At 37.8% G+C, this 25338-nt stretch overlaps 1 protein-coding gene across 6 annotated transcripts in view; it reads left to right on the top strand.

Annotated features, from left to right (window-relative positions):
• Nucleotides 1–21436, top strand: part of ACMSD (aminocarboxymuconate semialdehyde decarboxylase) — a 65360-nt gene extending 43924 nt beyond the window's left edge. The window contains exons 8-9 of one of the 6 annotated variants that reach the window (XM_081242101.1): nt 15256–15354; nt 20192–21436. In XM_081242101.1, coding sequence (XP_081098227.1) covers nt 15256–15354; nt 20192–20254 — 162 coding nt within the window. In that variant the 3' untranslated portion in view covers nt 20255–21436. Of the gene's footprint in view, nt 1–522; nt 6587–15255; nt 15355–20191 lie in introns of those variants that run through there. The other 5 variants (XM_081242100.1, XM_081242099.1, XM_081242097.1 and 2 more) reach the window with 5 other exon arrangements.
• The last annotated feature ends 3902 nt before the right edge of the window (nt 21437–25338 follow it).

Below are 25338 nucleotides of genomic sequence, written 5' to 3'. Positions count from 1 at the left end.
TGACAAAGGTACATACAGACTCTCAAGAACGAAACTACAGTGAGAACAACTGTGACAGCATCAATCAATTTGCAAGATTTTTCATTTCATCTTGAAATGTTAGAACCTCAGAATTATACAATCACTGCAAAACTGAGATAAAGGGGAAAAATTCTACTAAATTAAAGTTCACGACAGACAAAATGTGTCTCCTTCTGAAGCAACGATGAAAAATAAGGCTTGGATCTTCTATGGCAATTTAATCAAAAGTGAAGAGGGAACAAGATAGAAAAAGGGAAGAGTCTAGAAAGCCAAGCACATGCCAAGAGCAGGACACATGCTCAGAAAAGACATGACAGGAACCTAAGCTTTAATCTCTCTCTGATCTTTAGGCTCAGTATCAGCAGGGTGTGACTGCTAGGGTGGAGTTGTAAATGGCCTGGCCAAGCGTTAGAGGAAGGCCCAGCACAGAGCCAATCTGCGAAGACCAAGACTGAGAGAGGTTTTTTCCCTTGTCTTTTTTTGGTTCTCTTTTTGCTCTAGGCATTTAAGGACATCTTATCAAAACATGAGCTGACCACAAGCTTAAGGGACAGACTGCAGAGAGCATATACAACAAAGAATAAGTCTTTAAAAACAGTTTGGAAAAGTCACTAAAGAAGCAAATACAAAGCACACAAAGGAACAAGAACAAACCCAGAGAAGGAAGAATCTGATTACCAAAGTTACCACATTATACTATTCAAAATTTCTAGTTTTCAACAAAAAAAACTGAGGCATGCAAAGAAAAAAGAAAGTACAGCTCATTCCCATGAAAAAAAGAAATTAACAGAAACTGTCACTGGAAAAACATTGAACTTACTAGACAATGACTTTAAATCAACAGCCTTAAATATGATCAAAGAAATAAAGAAAATCATAGACTAAGAACTAAAGGGAACCAGGAGAACAATGACTGAACCAAAAGAGACTATCAATAAACATATAGAAATTATAATATGAAGCCAAATAAAAATTCTAGACCTGAAAAGTACAATAACTTTAATGAAAAATTCACTAGAGGGTCATATACCTGATAAGGGACTTGTATCCAAATATATAAAGTACTCTATATGAATAGCTAACAAGCACTTCTTGTAAAGATGTTCAGAGTCACTGGTCATTAGGAAAAGGCAAATCAAAACCACAATGAGATACCAATTCATCCTTACCAAGATGACTATAATTTTTTTTAAAAAGTGGAAAATGTTGACAAGAATGTGAAGATATTGGAACTCTTGTACATTGCTGGTTGGAATATAAAATGGTACAGCTGCTGTGGAAAACAGTTTGGCAAATCTATAAAAAGTTAACCATAGAATTAGCACCGTCCCAACAATGCCACTCCTGTGTCTATACCCCAAAGAATTGAAAACAGGTTTTCAAGCAAATGCTTGTACACAAATGTTCATAACAGCATTATTTGCAATAGCCAAAAGGTAGAAACAACCCAAATGTCCATCAACAGATGGATGAATAAACAAAATGTTGTATATCCATACAATGGAATATTATATTCAGCCATAAAAAGAAATGATACACTGATACACACTATAACATGAATGGACCTTGAAAACATGTTAAGTGAAAGAAGTCAGACATAAAGGTCATGTACTGTATGACTCCATTTATATGAAAAATCTAGTATAGATAAACCCACAGAAACACGAAGCAGAATAGTGGTTGCCAGGGGGTGGGTGGGAATGGAGAGTGACTTCTTAATGTGCATAAGGTCTCCTCTGAGAGTGTGCAAATGTCTTAGAACAAGATAGAGGTGATGGTTGCACAACTCTGTGAATGTACTAAATGTCACCACAGTATACACTTTACAATGGTTAATTTTTTTTTTTTTTTTTTTTTTTTTTTTTGCGGTACATGGGCCTCTCACTGTTGGGGCCTCTCCCGTTGCGGAGCACAGGCTCTGGACGCGCAGGCTCAGCGGCCATGGCTCACGGGCCTAGCCGCTCCATGGCATGTGGGATCTTCCCGGACCGGGGCACGAACCCGTGTCCTCTGCATCGGCAGGCGGACTCTCAACCACTGCGCCACCAGGGAGGCCCTACGATGGTTAATTTTTATGTTATGTGAATTTCACCTCAATTTTTTTAAAAAATGAAGAGGCCTTTCTCTGCAAGATAGACTTTCAACCACTCAAACCAAAATATCTATTCATATGTTCTTTTATTTTTAAAAGAGAAACCAGAAACACCTGTTCCACAAAATAGAAAGTATTTTATCTTAGAGTAAAATAAATTGTTCACTTTTAGAAGTAACAATGTTATTTTGGGACATTTTATGCCCCAATTTTTACAGTAGGCATACATGTGATCTTGTCTTGGGCATTTGATCTGTGGGTTAGAAAATGAACCTAAACTAGAGACTGGTCAGGCCCAAAAGCCAAAGTTTTTCTCCATTCCTTTTCCAGGCCATCTACCTCTTTAACATTCAGGACTGCTCTATTCAGCAATTCTAAAGGGTTAACATGATCTGGAAGCAATGAAAAGGTCCTTTAACACCAAAGATTTGATTATGTCTAGGGCTAGTGGGGGCAGTGGAGTATACCCTGTGAATTTTAAGTATTTCCACCCTGACTTGAAATTTAAATGTATTTTAACACTTCTGTCTGTAAGTATTCTGGTTAAGTGATGTTTTCTGTGTGCTGCAGTCCTCAGCAGAGTGGAACCCTTTTTGATGCCTGTAAGATTCCTGAGAACAAGAACATAACTTACTACATTCTCACGAAGTTGTGGGATGTGAGAAAGAGTTCAAGTCCTGGCTCTACTGCTTGTTAGCTGGGTGACCTTTAATAAATATCAAGTCACTTACCCTCTCAGCCTCAGTTTCCTCAACTGTAAAATGGAGATGATAACCAGACAAAGTTGATGGGAGAGGCTAATAAAACACGATGCCAAAGGACTGTACAAATGTTAGTGCTTTATGCACAGTAGGTGTTAAGTTAAAATTTGTAACTTATGTAATGATCTTGTGGGTATAAGACTAATCTTACCCTGTACTGATTGAATTAAATCAGGCTCCTTAGTGAGGAAATTATGTCTCAGGGAACAAACTGAATCCTTGATATACTAGAAGTTTTGTAATAAACTATGTTATAACAGAGGTGTGTTATATTTACTGCAAAATGCTACTAATGAAATATGCTAAATGAGAAGATAGTTAATCGTTCCTTTTCCAGCAGACAAATGAATTCTCTTCCACTATTCGAGTTTCTTCAGTAAGCCCCATCTTTCAGTGCTTGCAACATTCCCTGAAAATGTGAAAAAGTTAATGCATCCCAGCAGATGAGCAGTTTATTTCTTTTCCCTGGCAGGAATATTAATTACTATTATTATCAGCTCAGTAAGTCTTTGACTTCATAGGGAGTGTGTGCAACTGGCTTTGGGAAGGAAAATGCACACTGGGGCAGTGTTGGTGTGGAGAAATCAATCAGGATTATCCACTGCTTTCCTGCCTAATAAAGGAAGCCAGTGGCTGCTGAAAAGGTACAATTTTAGGACCCTAGAAGAGGCAGCCACACTACCTAAAATGCCTACCATTAGAATTATTCCTTTGGGTTTAATAGAGTCTTTAGAAAGGTCCTACTAAAATGTAGATGTTGTCAAATATTACAGTAGCACAGATGTCCTTAAAATTTGGTTCATGATTATGGTCAATCCCAAGGGAACAGAATCCTGGATCACAGACAATTGGTTCATGATTATGGTCAATCCCAAGGGAACAGAATCCTGGATCACAGACAAGAAGGAAGAAGAAGGAAGAAAGTTCTAGCTTTTGGGAGGCCAGGAACAGGTATGCTACTTGGGAGCCTGAGATGTCACAAGAGTCTTGGGTATACCAGAGAGCTTGGATCAGTGGGAAATGAGGCAACAGTCATCCAAGGCCATATGCTATGCTTCCTTAACCAGGACTCTGCATCCATTTAAATCACAATCAATTTGCAGTTATAACAGGTGGTAGAAATAGCAATACAAAAAGTATTTTTAGGACTTCCCTGGTGGCGCAGTGGTTAAGAATCCGCCTGCCAATGCAGGGGACACAGGTTCGAGCCCTGGTCTGGGAAGATCCAACATGCCGCGGAGCAGCTAAGTCCGTGTGCCACAAATACTGGGCCTGCACTCTAGAGCCTGCGAGCCCCAACTACTGAGCCTGTGTGCCACAGCTACTGAAGCCCGCGTGCCTAGAGCCTGTGCTCCAGAACAAGAGAAGCCACCACAATGAGAAACCTGGGCACCGAAACGAAGAGTAGGCCCCGCTCGCCGCAACTAGAGAAAGCCCGCGTGCAGCAACAAAGACCCAATGCAGCCAAAAATAAGTAAATAAAAATAAATTTATTAAAAAAAATTTTTTTTTAACTCAAGAAGTGTTTATTAAGCATCTATCAAGTAGGGACTGCTATCAAGTGATGGAGTATGTGACCTTCATCCTATAGGACCGTTTGCCTCTTAAGGAATCTCTTCTCCCCACCCTTTCCCTGCTACTATCCCTTCTCTGAACAAGAAATGCAGTTAACAAGAACTTCACTTCCAGGTTTTTTATGCCTACTTCCCTCTCCTTTAAGAAATCACTAGCAAGTTAGAAATGGTCAAAAGTTTATCAGAAGATATCAATAAAAGGTATATAGATAGATAACAGGTATGAAAAATTTACAAACCAGATTATCACAAGTGGATAATTAACCTCCTATGGAGAGGAGTTGTGAACAGTAGCTATTAAATAATAATTAAATACTGCCACACTATAAGTTTGGTGTTCTACAATAGGCTTTCAAACTCAAGTTAGGCAGAACAGGGAAGTGTCTTAACCAGGAAGAACGAATTGCAGAGGAGTGGTTTTCATTTCGGCTTTAAAATCGTTTGCTTTCTTCTCATTAGAACAGAACAGACCCCTCCCCACTTAAAATGTATTTATATCTGAGAAGGCCATAATAGTGGGAATGGAAGAATTCCTGACTAGAAAGAAAAATTATTTTCTAGATTTCAATTTCATGTTAATGTGATTTACAAATGTAATATAAGCATGGGACTTTTTTAAATTATGTTGTGTTTTGGAATTGTAAACAACTTTTAGCAAGAGGAGTAGAAATAAGGACAAATGAACCTCCAGTGAATACCAAGCAGGCAGTTCAGAACGAGATCAGCTGTTGGCACAGATGTGAGGAGACATAACTTTGGGTCTTTAGGGCTTCTACCAGCAGGTGTATTTGCTTGGTTTTAATACAGTACATGAATACAGGAATCTAGAGATAGAGTTGTGAGTCTATCATGGCCTTCCTCTAAATTTTATTATATACTTCCCCACATTATTTCATGTAAATGTATTCATAAAACCTAGGAAAATCCTTTTTTTTCTAGTAGAAATCAAAGTGTCATTTATCCTCAGCTCAAATTGAGAGCATTTATACATTTAATATTTCAGGTCTAGTAACAATCAGACTTTCCTCTTTTGTACATTCAAGCCTTCATTCCTTCGACACACAAAGCCACTCTCTGATTGATTGTAAGCATAGGTCACAGTTTTATTTCAAACAAAGAGGCTTTCTGAAAAGCCCAATTCAAAGATTCTATCTTGGCAGAGACATTTTATGGGGAAAAATGGTTAGACAATTATTGTTAGACTGGATTTTAAAAAAGAAGGAGATGACTATCTAGCTAAGGACGATTAGCCTTTTTGCATTATTGGTTAAAGTTCTTAGACTAGTTTCAAGACTAATAGTCAACTGAGTGGGTTTCCTAGGAGGGGCTGTTAAGCTCATTAAAGTCTATCAAAAAATTGCTCAAGTATTTTATCAAGAATGCTAAGCTATGTTTGGTGACAGATGTTGACTAGACTTGTGGTGATCATTTCGCAGCATATACAAATATCACATCATGTTATACAGCTGAAACTAATATAATATGCTATGTCAATTATACCTCAATAAAAAAGTATAGGTTTGGGCTTCCCTGGTGGCGCAGCGGTTGGGGGTCCGCCTGCCAATGCAGGGGGCGCGGGTTCGTGCCCCGGTCTGGGAGGATCCCACGTGCTGCGGAGCGGCTGGGCCCGTGGGCCGTGGCCGCTGGGCCTGCGCGTCCGGAGCCTGTGCTCCGCGGCGGGAGAGGCCACAACGGTGAGAGGCCCGCGGAGGCCACGGCGGTGGGAGGCCCGCGTGCCGCAAAGAAGAAAAAAAAAAGTATAGGTTTAAATGCTTCTATTAGAAAAAGAAGAAATGTGTATAATCAGTGATTTATGATTCCACTTTAAGAAACTAGAAGGGGAGAAAAGTAAACTAAAAAAGTAAGCAGACAGAAAGAAATAAAAAATAGAGGTAAGAGCCAAAATCAAAGAACAGAAATAAGACAAGAGAGACACACACACATACAGTTCCCCATCAGCAATAATTGTCATACCTAGTGCCCAGATCTTGGTTTCTAGATACCTTCTACTACAAGGAAGCTGGGTTGCTTGGAGAAAAGGCTGATTCCAGGGCAGTGAAAGCACAAAATGAGATGGAACAACTTTTTGTGCCTGAGAGTAAGGAAGTACTCAAAAAATCGTGCGGAAAAAGCACAAGGACAGGGCTTCCCTGGTGGCACAGTGGTTGAGAGTCAGCCTGCCGATGCAGGGGACACAGGTTCGTGCCCCGGTCCGGGAAGATCCCACATGCCGCGGAGCGGCTGGGCCCGTGAGCCATGGCCGCTGAGCCTGCGCGTCCGGAGCCTGTGCCCCCCAACGGGAGAGGCCACAACAGTGAGAGGCCCGTGTACCGCAAAAAAAATTAAAGAAAAAGCACAAGGACACAGGAGTCAAGTTGAAGGAGTTCACACGGATCAAATCTGAGATTATCTGGTCATCAAAATAAACAATGATAGTTAATAGATTATAATCCATTGAATAAAGTCTAGAATGATATAAATAAATATACTATATATATATGAATAAACAAATGAACATATATAATTATATACATAAATGTATATGTATATACGATACAATCTCTTGCTTATAGTTAGTATAGAAAAAAGAGTAAGAAAATCATTATTGAATGATAAAACCAGTGGGTGAAAGTTTGATAAGGAACAAGATATTTATGTGATCTTAAAGTGTCTCCCCACGAATTACTTATTAATCATGAAGGAAAAAATAGCCTTTAGAGGAAAGAAACCTGGTGGGTCCCAACTTAACTAAATGATCAAACATCACCAATACTGGGACAAACTGGTAACATGTACCCCTGATACGATGCAGTGAAAAAGACACAACATCACTTCTGTAAAATGTCTACCCCAAATGCGTAATTTGTATGTAATCATGAGGAAAGATCAAAAAAACACAAACTGACATTCTATAAAATTCTATAAAATAGAATAGAGAGACATTCTGTAAAATAACTGGACTGTAGTCTTTTTCAAAAATATCTAAGTCAAGAGTGACCAAAAAAAAAAAAAAGATTACCTGTTCCAAATTAAAGGAAACTTCAGAGACGTGATAACTAAATTTAATGTGATTATCAACTGGATCTTGGACCAGGAAAAAATAACTAGCTATGAAGCACACTGTTGGGATAACTGACAAAGTTTGAGTATGGACTGGTGATATTATATATATGTGTGTGTATATATATATATATATATATATATATATATGTGTGTGTGTATATATATAATAACATTGATATAATGTTTTTATATATATAGCAACTTATAAATTTTCTGATTTTAAGAACTGTACTATGGTTATATAAGAAAACATCTTTTTTCTTAGGAATAAACTCTAATTTATTTAGGAGTAAGGGGCCGTAATGTCTCCAACTTGCATACAGTTCAGAAAAATGTATGTTTCTGTATAGATACACAAATATCTATACAGAGAAAATAATAAAGGGGGCAAAATATAAACAATTGGTGAATCTGGGTAAAGGTTATATGGCAGATCCCTGAATTAGCTTGCAACATTTCTATCTGTCTAATCATTTGAAATTCTGTCAAAATAAAAAGTTGTCCACCACATTAATTAATCAATTAACCAATTAAAAATAGGAGTTTGGGGCTGGACAGGACATTCCAACCAGAGGATAAACCTAGTAAAGTGAGAACACTATAAAGATTCTGGTATAACTGGAACACAGTGTGACTCATTCAGGATTCCAGCAGAAAATAAGATGGCATACCTGAATTGAGAAAACTAGAGAAAAAATTAATAAATGGATTATTTACAACAGTATGGAAAGCTCCATTACCATTCCAGGCCAAAAGACAGAGAGGGCTCTGTGAAAAGGGCCTGCTAACAGGAGCCAAGATTTTTAGTTGGAGCCAAGTTGATGACTCCAAAGGGAGGGATCTGGGGCATAAACACTTTCCTCCATTCTCTAATCTCCTGCCTATGTTGCCCATTAGTTAAACCCAACTAGAAACCTGAGGTCAAGGGAGCCTGTTGTACCGTACAGACAGGTCAGCTTCCAGGGGACAAACAGGAGTAAAAAAAGATATCCAGAGAGCAAGTGGATGGGATGTGAGGGGGTGAGGGAGGAGAGTAAGAGAATGCAAAAGTGAGAACAAGAGAATGAGAATGAACATGATGTTGCATAAATATGAAGATGAGGACTTCAACATTAGATAACATGCTGCGTTTTAACTGCCTGTAAGGCAGCCAAGTAGAAGTGTCCAGCAGGCAGCCATATACCCAGGACTTGAGGCTTAGGAGCTAGATCTTTGTTTATGGATGAGACTGCCCAAGCGGCACAAATAGAGTGATAATCAAAGATGAGAAAAACCCAAGCTAAGAGATATGTGTAGACAACACTTAACATTTTTTTCACCATTCATCTACTTTTTCATCCTGTGCATCTGTTTTTCTCTCCATCACTCCACTGAAAGTGCACTTAATAAGGCTGCCAAATCCAACAGAGACTCTTTAGTCCTTATCTTTTTCATCCTCTTCTAAAGCATTACTTATTAAACACTTTCTCCTTCAAATATCTCATTGCATTTTTTTCTAATACCACATTTTTTCTGTCTCTCCTTCTCTGCCTCACTAGCTCTCTCTGCCTGTGGACATTCTCCCTCTGTCTTGCATTCCTGCAAGCACTCCACCCCCAGTGTTGATGTTCCCTATGGCTCTAGCCTTAGCCCTCAGCAAAAACTATGGAGGCCAGTAGGCAGTAGAAGACATATTTAAAGCTCACGCACACACACAAACCTGTACATCAAAACCTCTATATCCAGGGCTTCCCTGGTGGCGCAGTGGTTAAGAATCCGCCTGCCAATGCAGGGGACACAGGTTCGAGTCCTGGTCCGGGAAGATCCCACATGCCACGGAGCAACTAAGCCCCTGCACCACAACTACTGAGCCTGAGCTCTAGAGCCCGCAAGCCACAACTACTGAAGCCCGTGCGCCTAGAGCCCGTGCTCCACAACAAGAGAAGCCACCGCGGTGAGAAGCCCGCGCAATGCAACAAAGAGTAGCCCCCGCTCGCTGCAACTAGAGAAAGCCCATACACAGCAACGAAGACCCAATGCAGCCAAAAATAAATAAATAAATTTATAAAAACAAACAAACAAACAAAAAACTCTATATCCAGCCAAACTATCCTCCAAGAATGAGGAGAAACGAAGATATTCTCAAATAAACAAAAGCCAAGAGAATTCAATGCTAGTAGACTTGCCATACAAGAAATGCTAAGAGGACGTCCTTCAGACTGAAATGAAATGACACTAGACAGAGAAGAAATCACAACAGAAATTAGAGAATATTTAATACAAATATAATATAAAACAAAACTTTCCAAAACTCATGAGATGCAGCTAAAGCTGGGCTTAGTAGGAAATTTATAGCTCTAAAATGCCTATATTGAAAAAGAAGAAAGATCTCAAATCAATAGCCTATATGTCCACCTTAAGAAACTAGAAAAAGAAGAGTAAGCTAAACCCAAAACAAGCATAAGAAAGGAAATAGCAGATACTAAAGCAGTTATAAAAGAAACAGAGAATAGAAAAACAATACGAAAATCAATAAAATCAAAACTTGGGTCTTTGAGAAGATCAACAAAATTAGCAAACCTTTAACTAGACTGACCAAGAAATAAAGAGAGAAGATTCAATTGTTAAGATTAGAAATGAAAGAGGAGGGTATTATTAGAAAACTTACAGAAATAAAAAGGATTATAAGAAAAAATATAAGCAACTGTGTGCTAACAAATTTGATAACCTAAATGAAATGAAGAAATTCCTAGAAAGACTACAGAAACTGACTCAAGAAGAAATAGGAAATCTGAATAAACCTATAATAAGTCAAGAGATTGAATCAGTGATTTTAAAACTTCCATAAAGAAAAGCCCAGGACTAGATGGCTTTACTGCTGAATTGTATCAAATTTTAAAAAAAGAATTACAACCAATCCTTCACAAACTCTTCAAAAAAGTACAAAAGAAAGCAACACTTCTTTGTTTATTCTATGAGGCCAGCATACTCCAAAACCAGAAAAATAAATCACAAGAAAAGTACACACCAATATCCCTTATGAATACAGATGTGAATTTCCTCAACAATATTTATTAAACTGAATCTAGCAACACATAATAAGAATTATACACCATGATCAATTGAGATTTATCCCACAGATGCAAGACTGTTTCAACACACAAAAATCAGTCAATACACCATATTAATAAAGGACAAAAACTACATGATCATCTCAATAAATGCAGGAAAAGCACTTGACAAACTGATAGTCTTTCACGATGAAAACACTCAAAAAGGAGTATAAAGGAACTTCCTCAACCTGATAAAGAACATCTATGAGAAACCCACAACTAATATCGTGCCTAATGGTAAAGACTGAAAGGTTCTACTCTTACCACTTATATTCAGCATTGTACTGGAGATTGTAGCCAGGGAAATTAAGCAAGAAAAATAAATAAAAGGCATAAAAATTGGAAAGGAAGAAGCAAAATTATTTGCAGATGACATGACCCTGTATACACAAAATCCTAGAGAATCCACAAATAAACCATCAGGGCTAATAAACAGATTCAGTAAGGTTGTAGGATAAATATACAAAATATATACAACACATACAAGATAAATATACAAAAATTACCTGTATTTCTATATACTAGCATTGAATAATCCATAAATGAAATTGAGGAGACAATTCCATTTACAATGGCATCAAGAAGAATAAAATACTTGGGAGTAAATTCAACTAAAGAAGTGTAAGATTTGGACACTAAATTACAAAACATTGTTGAAGAAAATTAAAGAAGACCTAAATAAATAAAAGACATCCCATGTTCATTGGTTGGAAAATTTAATATTGTTAAATGGCAATACTTCTCACATTGATCTACAGATTCAATGCAATCCCTATCAAAAATCCAGGGTTTTCTTGTTTGTTTTTTTATTTTTGCAGGAATTGACAAGCTGATCCTAAAATTCATATGGAAATGCAAGGGACCCAGAATGGCCAAAATGATTTTGAAAAAGAAGAACAAAATTGGAGGACTCACAGTCCCAATTTCAAAATTTTCTACACAGATACATACAGTAATCAAAACCGTGTGGTAGTGGCTCAAGGACAGACATAAAGATAACTTATTTTGAACAAAGGTACCAATACAATTCAATGAAGAAAGAATAATCTCTTCAATGTATTAGAGTGGGATAACTGAATATCCACATACAAAAAAATAATAATAATAAAGTTGGATCTCTTCTTTACACTCAAAATACACAAAAGTTAACTCAAAATGGACCAAACACCTAAAGGGAAAAGCTTAAACTACAAACTCTTAGAAGAAAACATAGTTGTAAATCTTCGTGACCTTTTAGGCAATAATTTCTTGCATATGACACCAAAACCACAAGCAACTAAAAAAAATAGATTAAACTCATCAAAATTTAAAAATTTGTGCTTCAAAAGATACCAGTGAAAAGACAGCCCACCAAATGAAGAAAATAGTTGTAAATCATACACCTGATAAGTCTCTAGTATTCAGAAAATATACAGAACTCTTACAACTCAACAATAAAAAGGAAACACGTGGGCTTGAATAGACACAAAGGATATAAATAGATATTTCTCCAAAGACATACAAATGGCCAATAAGCACATGGAAAGATGTTCAATGTAATTAGTCATCACAGAAATGCAAATCAAAATCACAGTGAGATACCACTTTGCACCCACCATGATAGCCATCATCAAAAAGATGAATAATGACAAGTGTTGGTGAGGATTTGGAGAAATTGGGACCCTCATACATTGCTGTTGGGAATGTAGAATGCTACAGCCACTGTGAAAAATAGTTTCTCAAAATGTTAAACATGGACTTACCATATGATCCAGCAACTCCACTCCTAGGTATATACCCAGGAGAAGTGAAAACGTGTTCATATAAAAACTTCTCTGTACACAATTGTTCAGAGAAACAATATCATCACACCCAAAAAGTAGAAACAACCCACATGTCCATCATCTGATGAATGGATAAACAACGTGATATATCTATACAATGGAATATTATTTGGCCCAGAAAGGAATGAAGTATTGATTCAGGCTACAACATGGATAAACCTTGAAAACAATATACTAAGAGAAAAGAAGGCAACATACTGTTTGATTCCATTCATATGAAATGTCAGAAGAGGCAATTCCATGGACCTCCTTTACAGAAGGTAAATTAGTGTTTTCCAGGGGCTGGAAGGAAGTAACAAGGAGTGCCTGCTAATTAGTATGGGGTTTACTTTGGGGTGATAAAAATATTCTGGAATTAGATAGTGGGAATGATTATAGAAATTCATGAATATATGAAAACCCACTGAACTGTACACTTTTAAAGGGTGAATTTTATGGTATGTGAATTATATCTCAAAAGAAGAAGAGGGGGGATCTCCTACACCCCTGAATCCTAGTCTTCATTTGTGGAGACAACTAATGTTACTTGTTTCTTGGCTACCATTCGTGAAATAGACTTTATACATACAAACATATATTTGTGTGTCTATAGGTCCCTTAGTAGAAACAGAAGTATGAGCATAGCAGATACACTGTCCTAGACTTTGTTTTCCCCCCTTCACGATATAACTTCAAGATCATTCCTCTTTTTTTAATTAATTTATTTTTTAATTGAAGTATAGTTGATTTACAATGTCGTGTTACTTTCTGCTGTACAGCAAAGTAAGTCAGTTATACATATACATATATCCATTCTTTTTAGATTCTATTCCCATATAGGCCATTACAGAGTATTGAATAGAGTTCCCTGCGCTACACAGTAGGTTCTTATTATTTTATATATAGTAGTATGTATATGTCAATCCCAATCTCCCTGTTTATCCCTTCCCCCTCTTTCCCTCTTGATAACCGTAAGTTTGTTTTCTACATCTGTGACTCAATTTCTGTTTTGTAAATAGGTTCATTTGTACCATTTTTTTAGATTCCACATATAAGTGATATCATATGCTATTTGAATTAACTTTAGTAAATTCCATATGACAGTTATTACATTGTATTTTCTCAATTACAAGATGTCTTTTTTTCTTATTAATCAATTTTTTATTGGAGTACAGTTGATTTACAATGTTGCTTTAGTTTCTGCTGTACAAGATCATTCCTCTTTATAACTTGGTGATTATTTCATTACAGCATATGCAAATATCCTTCATTCCTTTTTATTTTTGGATATGTTATAATTTAGTTTGATAGTCTTTTGCTGCTACAATAGTGTTGCAATTAACTTCCTTGATGTATTTCCATTACATGCATATGGGTGGGATACTTTCTAGAAGTAAAATTTCTGGTTGAAAATATGTTCTTATTTTGATAGCTGGATTTATTATTGATTATTGATTTAATGTCTCTCTTACTAGATTATGAGTTTCCTAAGGAGAGGGAACATTTCTATTTTTTTCCCCAAAATTTGTTCATTTATCACTGTATACTATTCCATTACAAAAATATATCATATTCTTATTCATTGTACTTTTAAAAAATTATAGTTGATTTACAATGTTATATTCATTTCAGGTATACAACATAGTGATTCGATATATTTCTATACATTACAAATGAATCACCACAAAAAGTCTAGTAACCATCTGTCACCATACAAAGTTGTTTTTTTTTTTGGCTGCTTCTGCACTGGGACTTGGAGCAAGTGAGGTTTTGCACCTGCCCTTTAAGGATGGAGTCTGTTTCCAGCCTCTAGCTCTCCTAAACATAACACCCACGGGTTTTCAAAGCCAGATATTTTGGGTGCTTGTCTTCCCAGTGCAGGACCACCAGGCTGGTGAACTCAGTGTGGGACTTGGACCCCTTGATCCTCAGGGAGGACCTCCACAGTTGTGATTTTCCTCCTGCTTATGGGTCACCATGCCAGGAATGTGGGTCTTTGACAGTCCATGTCTCCACCCCCCTACTTGTCAAGTTGTGGTTCTTTCTTTATATCTTTAGTTATGGAAAAAATCTTTTCTGCTAGCCATTAGGTCATTCTCAGAGATAGTTGGCCTGTAAGTAGCTGTAATTTAGGTGTGACAGGACGTGAGCTCAGGATCTTCCTACTCTGCCATCTTGATCTTTCTCTATCCCCATTTCTGTTTTGTTGACCAGAGCAATCTAGATTTTAACACATTGCTTGACATAGTGCTTTACTTATTCGTAGACAGACAAGCCTGTGTGCTTTATTGTACAAAGTGTCAAATAGAGATTCAAAGCTACATCATTAAAAAGCAAACAACAATCTAGTTTATAGAGATGGTAATTGTTTGCGGGGGTTGGTTGGTTTTTGTTTCTTTTTTTTCTTTTCATCCAGTTGTTTTTTTTTTATGTTTTCCTTTTAAACTCCAGTATATTTTCAAAAATTGTGTGGGTCAACTGCAATGAATCATTTTAAGAAATATAGAATCCTTAATTTCATCTGAAGACATCAGCATGTTTTATTAAATAAATGCCTGCTTCTTATATTTGAGTATTCTGCATTTCAGTTACTTAAAAAAAAACAAGGGAAGATGGGGGTTGATTTGCAGCTTTAAGAGACCTAATAGCGGCACCTGCTGGAGAAAATGTCAGAATAAGTTTTGAAGCCATTAAATCTTAAAAATTTTAGATCAGTTTGTTTCTATTAATCAGGAAGAAATTTGTTATTTTACCATAGGAGTGCTTGTAATATGTAAATATAATTAAGTTTACAAGAGGTTCTTTGATGTTCTACAAAATTAGAGATAAAAGTGTTTTTTCTTTTTTCAGGATAAAGTCATTTTGGGAACCGATTACCCCTTCCCACTAGGTGAGCTGGAACCTGGGAAACTGATAGAATCCATGGAAGAATTTGATGCAGAAACAAAGGTATGTGCCTTTTACTTCATGATCTTCTTCCTGAATTTTCCTGCTCTAATTGTGTTTGGTTTCAGAGCACTTTGCTATGTGATAGCAAAGAACAGAGAAATCATTACGCTTAATATTCCTAGAACTGTTACTTGATCTCCAGAAAGAGCTGACCTATTAAAGGGCAAAGGAAAGTTAAAATGCTGAAAGTCAATCTAGTACAACTAAGTTCATAAAGCCAAGAAAGAAAATGGTAAAGAAGCACATTATAATAATATATTTAGATTTGCACATTAGATGAATGAGAGAAATGTCTAAATTTTTACTTTAATGTTTCTGTTACAAATCTACCAGTCTCAAAAGTTGTAATGATTCTAGTTATTTGGATATTGAGACTAAAGTCTTGATTAACAGAACTCAAGGATCCAGAACCCTCAAGTAACTGGATTTATTTTTTTTCTTTTAGCATTTGACTTTTAGAGTGGCTAAATGTGCCTTAATGCTGCCACTGCCATTCTGCCCCTCAGGCTCCTGAACGAAAATGAGGTTAAAATGAGACTCAGTGTCCCCAGATTTCCTCTCTTTTGCCATCCCCTTCCCATCCCACACCCACCCCCAACAAAACAAGTTCTTCCTAAGACTTCACTGACAATCACTACCAGGGGACAGGGATGGCCAGAAATGAAAACACGGGGATATATAAATTCTTAACAAATCTTACAAATGTTTTAGTCATAGTCCTTTTGTATAAGTCTTGGCTTTCTTCTAAACTAGAATCCAAAATTTCTCTAATTCTCTGCTTTGATTTTTAAGGATGTATTAGCTCATCACATCTTCTCAGTAGGCTTGAAGTACATGAACAGATGCCAACAAGGGTCCTTTTCCTTTTTTTTAGATTTATTCATTATTTATTTTAGGCTGCACAGGATCTTAGTTGTGGCACTAAGGATCTTCACTGAGGCATATGGGACCTTTCGTTGCGGCACACGAGCTCTTCCTTGAGGTGTACAGGGCTTTTCTCTAGTTGTGGCACGCAGGCTCCAGGGCGTGTGGGCTCTGCAGTTGTGGTGCAAAGGTTCCAGAGCACATGGGTTCTGTAGTTTGTGGCACGCAGTCTCTCTAGTTGAGGCGTGCGAGCTCAATAGTTGTGGTGCATGGGCTTAATTGCACCATGGCATGTGGGATCTTAGTTCCTTGACCAGGGATCGAACCTGCGTCCCCTGCATTGTAAGGCGGATTCTTTACCACTACACCACCATGGAAGTCCCAAGGGTCCATTTTGACATATACTAGTTGCAAGTTATTGACTGGGAGACCTCAGACTGCTTTAAATAGGAAGTTTCTCCTTTGGCACTTACCCACCTTAAGGCACTAAAAGTCTTGAATTGTTAAATATATACTTATTAAAGTAGCAAGCAATACTAAGTTTTTTCACTTTTCTTTTTTTTTTTTTTGCGGTACGCGGGCCTCTCACTGTTGTGGCCTCTCCCGTTGCGGAGCACAGGCTCCGCACGCGCAGGCTCAGCGGCCATGGCTCAGGGGCCCAGCCGCTCCACAGCATGTGGGATCTTCCTGGACCAGGGCACGAACCCGTGTCCCCTGCATCGGCAGGCGGACTCTCAACCACTGCGCCCCCAGGGAAGCCCAAGTTTTTTTACTTTTTATATCAAAGGTTGAGAAATGAAGAACTTTCTGTAACATTAACCAAAATTGAACTGAAACCAGATTACCTCAAGAATCCTGATTAAGACTTTAATGGAATAATAATAATTATTATTACATGCCTTTTGTTATTTAATTTTATGTGCTTATCACTTTCAAGTTTTCAGAAAATCTTGAATAAAAATTTTATATTGTCACAAATTCATGATATTCTGTATAAGGTTACTCATTATAACACTGTTTGTAATAAAACTAAAAACAATCTACAGGGGAATAAATAAATAATAACATAGCCATACAATGGATTCTATACAGCCATAAAAAATATTAAGAATCGATTTCTGATATATTAAGTTAAGCAAGGTGCAAAAACTGCATATAGTATACTTCCATTTGTGTATGGTATACTATCCATTTGTGAAAAAAATTATAAACCTACATATAAATGCATAAAATATTTCTGGAAGGACAAGAAACTGATAACTCTGGAAAGAAAAAATAGTGGTTGGGTAGCACTAGTGAATGGAAATGTACATTTTTATACCTTTTGAATTTTGAGCCACATGAAGGTAAAATTTCACTAAAAAATTTTAAATGAAATAATTAAATCCATTTGATGAGCACAACCAGCCTGGGAGATAGGCAAATGCATTCCACCATGTAGATGCAGAGGAGAAAAACAAGACTTGGGGGTTGAGTGATTTGCCAAAAGGGATATAACTGCTGGATTATAGCACATGGACCCAACCCCAAATCTCCGGACTCCAGGATCAGGTTTCCATCCAACACACCAAAATGTATCTCCTTCAAAGGATACTCAGTACCAGCCTATTTTATTATTTTTATTTATTTTTATTTGGCTGCGTTGGGTCTTCGTTGCTGCGTGCCGGCTTTCTCTAGTGGCGGTGAGCGGGGGCTACTCTTCGTTGCGGTGTGCGGGTTTCTCATTGCAGTGGCTTCTCTTGTTGTGGCTCACGGGCTCTAGGGCACAGGCTCAGTAACTGTGGCGCACGAGCTCAGTAGTTGTGGCTCATGGGCTCTAGAGCACAGGCTCAGTAGTTGTGGTGCATGGGCTTAGTTGCTCCGCGGCATGTGGGACCTCCCCGGACCAGGGCTCGAATCCACATCTCCTGCACTGGCAGGCAGATTCCCAGCCACTGCGCCACCAGGGAAGCCCCCCAACCTATTTTTTTTTAATAAATTTATTTATTTATTTTTGGCTGCCTTGGGTCTTCATTGCTGCGTCCGGGCTTTCTCTAGTTGTGGTGAGCAGGGGCTACTCTTTGTTGTGGTGCACAGGCTTCTCATTGCAGTGGCTTCTCTTGTTGCGGAGCACAGGCTCTAGGCACACGGGCTTCAGAAGTTGTGGCACACGGGCTCAGTAGTTGTGGCACACAGTCTTAGTTGCTCTGCAGCATGTGGGATCTTCCCGCACCAGGGTTCAAACCCGTGTCCCCTGCATTGGCATGCGGATTCTTAACCACCGCACCACCAGGGAAGCCCCACCCAACCTATTTTAAAAAGCAAATAGTTTCTCACAGCAGCAACAGTCACTTCTGAATCTTCCTTTAGAGGAGGATGGCCCAAGTATGAATCTGGGAAGAACCCTGAATAAGAGGTCCCTGCCTCAAATTACCCACTCTACAAGGCTGTGTGAGAACCCTGAAGTGGTCATGATATATAGATACACACTAATGGTACAGATATTACATGACACCATACATGTTTCTTTCCACCCTCAATTACATACCTGCCTTTTGCAAGCAGGATATATATCAATTAGGGTATCACAAAATTACCCCTCAAATCACAGGAGTTCTTTCTGTGGAGATGATCTAACCTACAGCTGGGGAGAGAGTGAAAAAAAACTTGGCAGTCTTCTTCTCATGTGAAATTTATAAATGTACATACTTGTACAATTTTCTGAGACTCTTCATCTGTACCACTTTTCTTGCTCCAAAAGAGCTTACTTTTTATTCAGGGCCATGTGAAAGACAACACATATACCGAGAAGGTGGTAGGTGGCTAGATGACTTCTGGGCACTCTTTCCAACTCTCTTATCTTACAGACCTAAAACTCACTGGAGGGTCCTGTAAAAAGAAAGTCATTTTCCTAAGAGGGTTTTCCCTGTTGTAATTCTCCTCCCCTCCTCCCACAACCAAGTTTCAAACTTAGATTTCAAATAGAGGAAAAAGGGGGAACTGAAGGCAGTTAAAAGGTACAAACTTCCAGTTACAAGATAAATAAGTACTAGGGTTGTAATGTACATCATGATAAATATAATTAATGCTGCTATATGTTATATATGAAAGTTATTAAGAAACTAAATCCTAAGAGTTCTCATCCCAAGGAAAAAAATACTTTTTTCTATTTCTTTAATGTATCTATATGAGATGATGGATGTTCACTAAAGTTATTGTGATCATTTCATGATGTACATAAGTCAAATCATTATGTTGTACACCTTAAACTTATACAGTGTTCTATATCAATTATATCTCAATAAAACTGGAAGAAAAAAAAGAACTTCATTCCTTTTGGGGCCTGAATATTCCATTTATGTATATACCACATTTAAAAATCTATTCATCTGTTGATGTATGCTTAGGTTGTTTCCACCTTTTGGCTGCTGTGAATCGTGCTGCTATGAACATTCACATACAAGTATCTGAGTCCCTGTTTTTAATTCTTTTGGCTATATAACTAGGAGTAGAATTGTTGGGTCATATTGTAATTCTGTTTCTAATATATTTAAACTTACCATTCTATTATTTTGTATAAAAAGCATTTGCAGAAATCTTTCACTAGGAACTGTTATTATAAAAATAAGCATAAAACAAATATACATTTTATGTGTTACTTATAAATACATATTTACATGTTTCAAAATTCAAAAAAATCCATTTTTTGTCTATGATTGCCAACATATTTGAGAAGTAGGGAAAATAATAAAAGCACAAATATACCACACACCATTTATATTTTTGCTTTTAAAAGACTGTTCAAAACAAATATATGAATATAATTTGAAAAACAGTGGGGTGAAACATGGGTCAAGAGATTCACTGTTTAACCTGCTAATATTTTTCTCTCACACTGGGGAACTGAGTTTTTAAAAACCTGATGAAGACACTTAATAAGTACTTTAAAACAACCATTAAATAATGCTTTAAAATAAAATCTTTTCTTTTTCAGGATAAACTCAAAGCTGGCAATGCTCTAAAATTTTTGGGTCTTGAGAGAAAACAATTTGAATGACTGAATTTACTACAAAGGCAAATTTCAAGAAGATTTTTTTGTTTGTTTTTAAATATGTATCACATATGTATCACTAAAATCCTATTTTGAACACTTTTATCTAGAAATATAATATTTATCCTGAATTGTTCATAACAAAAATGATTCATGCTTTTATTCAGAAAAGCAGTAAATTATTTCATGTGCAAATCAAAAATAATTTTCCCAGTGCCTTTTAAATTAATGTCAGAAATAAAAAGCAAAATGTCATTAATGATTTATATGGAAAAAATAACAGATTCATCCCAGAGCGTTCAGGTAGGTTCTACTTTGAGCAAATATATGTTAATAGGGCCCAAATAAACTGTTTTTATTCACTTTAACACCTTCCATTAGCCCAGAAGTGGGCTGGGAGTGAAGCTCCAAAAAAATAAATGATATACATATTCCATAACATCTAGGAGCTTATAGCCCAATTAAAGAGGCAAGATACATGTTCGTGGAATAATAACTAAGCAATAAAACATGCGTGTCACAGAAGTTTTAGTAAGAAAAATTCATTTGGATTCAAACTTTGGGCAGATCTTCACAGAAGCTAGAACTTGGGCTGAGTCTATAAGGATGGATAAGACATGCTTAGGTTTGGAAGATAGGAAATAGATAGGAAGGCAAAACTATGGGAACATAGTTCCCATACGAATGAGAACTTATCTATTCTGGAGAAAAGTTTCAGTATGTAATTTACTTTTACGAGAAGCTCTTTTAATTTAAAATACAGAGCAGAATGTTTAAAGAACGCTGTAGAGACTGAGCAGGGCAATACCAGGGTAGCCTTTGTTCTACTCACTTCATTTCTGGTCATCCCACCTGGACTGCTGAAAATGAACTTGGTCCTGGGAAGGGTGATGAACGTCTGTGGTTCATGTTCCTCTGGCTGAATTCTAAAATCAAATATAATTTTTCTAAATTACCCTCTTGCTTTAGTTTCATTCATACTTCTTTTCCCTTCCATTAGTCCAGAAAATCAAGTTGAGTACTGGCATGTGATTTGTACTGATTAAATTTTTGCTAAACTACACCCATCCCATTATTTTTTCTTCATTTATTTAGTCTGTAACTCCATCTCTTTCTTGCTACTCCTGTTGCTTTCTAGGACTTTACCCACCCACCACTCTGTTACTCCAATCTGCCTAAAAAGAAAAACAAAGTCATGCAAAACAGCAGCACGAAGCATGTGTTATTATTCTTTTCCTTCCCCATTCTTTGGGGAAAATATCTGTTCCTTTTCAAATAATATATATTTGAGCACTGTTAACACAGTGTTTAATGATTGTGTTATTACGAAAAGTAACTTGATCATCTCATTCAGTATCATAGATCTATAGATTCATAGCTTAAATAGATACCAGGTATATTCATAGTCACAGAGTATTTATATGATGTGCCAGAACTGTAGGACACTTCCAGACACTGGGGATATAGAAGTTAACAAAAAGGATAAAGTTCCTTCTCTGATGAAGCCTACAATCTGGAGGGTAAGAAACATAAATAAATGAAGGAGGACAAAGAAAGGAGGAATGGAGAGTGAGAGGGAGGGAGGAAGGAAGGGAGGGAGGGAGGGAGGGAAGGAAGGAAGAGAGGGAATTCTTCTCATACTGATAAACATTATGCAGAAATTAAAACAAGGAAATGTATAGAGTGACTAGGGGAAAGATGGGAGACAAAACATTCAGCTGTGAGGCCAGAGAACACCGCTTTAAAGAGGATTTTGAATTAAGACTCGACCAGTAGAAAGAAAGAGCCATGGAGAAGAGTCTTGCAGACAAAGGCTGGAGCAGCAAAGGCTCTGAGGCAGAAGAGAACTGTGGCAGAACTTGTGAGCAAGGGGGAGAGAAGTAGGGACAAAGCGGAAAAGCTGGCCAGATAAGCAGGCCAAGGTCAAGAGTTTAGATTTTCATATTAAGTTTTACAGGAAGCCATTGGAGTTTTTAAAATAGGTTTGTGACATGCTCTGACTTAGGTTTTAAAAAAAAACACATTAGCAGCTGTGTAGAGAATTACTTAAAGGGGTCAAGAATGGTACTAGGCAGACTACGCAAGAAATGATGGTGACTTGGGCAAGAGTAGTAGAAAGGGGATGGTGAGATGGTGTTGTAGGGAGAAGCAACAGCACTTGATAAATGTGAGGACAAGGGGAGATGGGAAGGAAAGAAATCAAGGCTGATAGCCAGGTATCTGTCTGTATGTGTGACTGCACCACAGTTTGTTCAATCAGTCTCCTACATTCGAACATTACATGTAATTTCCAATATTTTGCAATTACAAACAACACTGCAATAAAATTAGGTTCATTTCTTACAGCATACATAAGGACAACTCTAACTTCGATTTGATCAAAGATTAACTCTAAGATAAAATGAAACTATGCAGATGCAAGAAAAGATGAAAAAAATCCTCTTTAATTCGAATGTAAAGAAGGGCTTTCTTTCCTTTTTCCTAAAATTTATTTATTTATTTTTGGCTGCGTTGGGTCTTCGTTGCTGCACGCGGGCTTTCTCTAGTTACAGTGAGCGGGGGCTACTCTTCGTTGTGGTTCGCGGGCTTCTCATTGCAGTGGCTTCTCTTGTTGTGTAGCACGGGCTCTAAGGGCGTGGGTTTCAGTAGTCGTGGCACGCGGGCTCAGTAGTTGTGGCTTGCGGGCTCTAGAGTGCAGACTCAGTAGTTGTGGTGCACAGGCTTAGTTACTCGGTGGCATGTGGGATCTTCCTGGACCAGGGCTCGAACCGTGTCCCCTGCATTGGCAGGCGGATTCCTAACCATTGAGCCACCAGGGAAGCCCAAGTTTTTTTACTTTTTATATCAAAGGTTGAGAAATGAAGAACTTTCTGTAACATTAACCAAAATTGAACTGAAACCAGATTACCTCAAGAATCCTGATTAAGACTTTAATGGAATAATAATAATTATTATTACATGCCTTTTGTTATTTAATTTTATGTGCTTATCACTTTCAAGTTTTCAGAAAATCTTGAATAAAAATTTTATATTGTCACAAATTCATGATATTCTGTATAAGGTTACTCATTATAACACTGTTTGTAATAAAACTAAAAACAATCTACAGGGGAATAAATAAATAATAACATAGCCATACAATGGATTCTATACAGCCATAAAAAATATTAAGAATCGATTTCTGATATATTAAGTTAAGCAAGGTGCAAAAACTGCATATAGTATACTTCCATTTGTGTATGGTATACTATCCATTTGTGAAAAAAATTATAAACCTACATATAAATGCATAAAATATTTCTGGAAGGACAAGAAACTGATAACTCTGGAAAGAAAAAATAGTGGTTGGGTAGCACTAGTGAATGGAAATGTACATTTTTATACCTTTTGAATTTTGAGCCACATGAAGGTAAAATTTCACTAAAAAATTTTAAATGAAATAATTAAATCCATTTGATGAGCACAACCAGCCTGGGAGATAGGCAAATGCATTCCACCATGTAGATGCAGAGGAGAAAAACAAGACTTGGGGGTTGAGTGATTTGCCAAAAGGGATATAACTGCTGGATTATAGCACATGGACCCAACCCCAAATCTCCGGACTCCAGGATCAGGTTTCCATCCAACACACCAAAATGTATCTCCTTCAAAGGATACTCAGTACCAGCCTATTTTATTATTTTTATTTATTTTTATTTGGCTGCGTTGGGTCTTCGTTGCTGCGTGCCGGCTTTCTCTAGTGGCGGTGAGCGGGGGCTACTCTTCGTTGCGGTGTGCGGGTTTCTCATTGCAGTGGCTTCTCTTGTTGTGGCTCACGGGCTCTAGGGCACAGGCTCAGTAACTGTGGCGCACGAGCTCAGTAGTTGTGGCTCATGGGCTCTAGAGCACAGGCTCAGTAGTTGTGGTGCATGGGCTTAGTTGCTCCGCGGCATGTGGGACCTCCCCGGACCAGGGCTCGAATCCACATCTCCTGCACTGGCAGGCAGATTCCCAGCCACTGCGCCACCAGGGAAGCCCCCCAACCTATTTTTTTTTAATAAATTTATTTATTTATTTTTGGCTGCCTTGGGTCTTCATTGCTGCGTCCGGGCTTTCTCTAGTTGTGGTGAGCAGGGGCTACTCTTTGTTGTGGTGCACAGGCTTCTCATTGCAGTGGCTTCTCTTGTTGCGGAGCACAGGCTCTAGGCACACGGGCTTCAGAAGTTGTGGCACACGGGCTCAGTAGTTGTGGCACACAGTCTTAGTTGCTCTGCAGCATGTGGGATCTTCCCGCACCAGGGTTCAAACCCGTGTCCCCTGCATTGGCATGCGGATTCTTAACCACCGCACCACCAGGGAAGCCCCACCCAACCTATTTTAAAAAGCAAATAGTTTCTCACAGCAGCAACAGTCACTTCTGAATCTTCCTTTAGAGGAGGATGGCCCAAGTATGAATCTGGGAAGAACCCTGAATAAGAGGTCCCTGCCTCAAATTACCCACTCTACAAGGCTGTGTGAGAACCCTGAAGTGGTCATGATATATAGATACACACTAATGGTACAGATATTACATGACACCATACATGTTTCTTTCCACCCTCAATTACATACCTGCCTTTTGCAAGCAGGATATATATCAATTAGGGTATCACAAAATTACCCCTCAAATCACAGGAGTTCTTTCTGTGGAGATGATCTAACCTACAGCTGGGGAGAGAGTGAAAAAAAACTTGGCAGTCTTCTTCTCATGTGAAATTTATAAATGTACATACTTGTACAATTTTCTGAGACTCTTCATCTGTACCACTTTTCTTGCTCCAAAAGAGCTTACTTTTTATTCAGGGCCATGTGAAAGACAACACATATACCGAGAAGGTGGTAGGTGGCTAGATGACTTCTGGGCACTCTTTCCAACTCTCTTATCTTACAGACCTAAAACTCACTGGAGGGTCCTGTAAAAAGAAAGTCATTTTCCTAAGAGGGTTTTCCCTGTTGTAATTCTCCTCCCCTCCTCCCACAACCAAGTTTCAAACTTAGATTTCAAATAGAGGAAAAAGGGGGAACTGAAGGCAGTTAAAAGGTACAAACTTCCAGTTACAAGATAAATAAGT

Source organism: Mesoplodon bidens, assembly GCF_964165515.1.
Source record: "Mesoplodon bidens genome assembly, chromosome: 8".
Classification (NCBI taxonomy): Eukaryota; Metazoa; Chordata; class Mammalia; order Artiodactyla; family Ziphiidae; genus Mesoplodon; species Mesoplodon bidens.
Note: the sequence above shows the minus strand (reverse complement) of the source record. Positions and strands in the feature narration are given on the sequence as shown.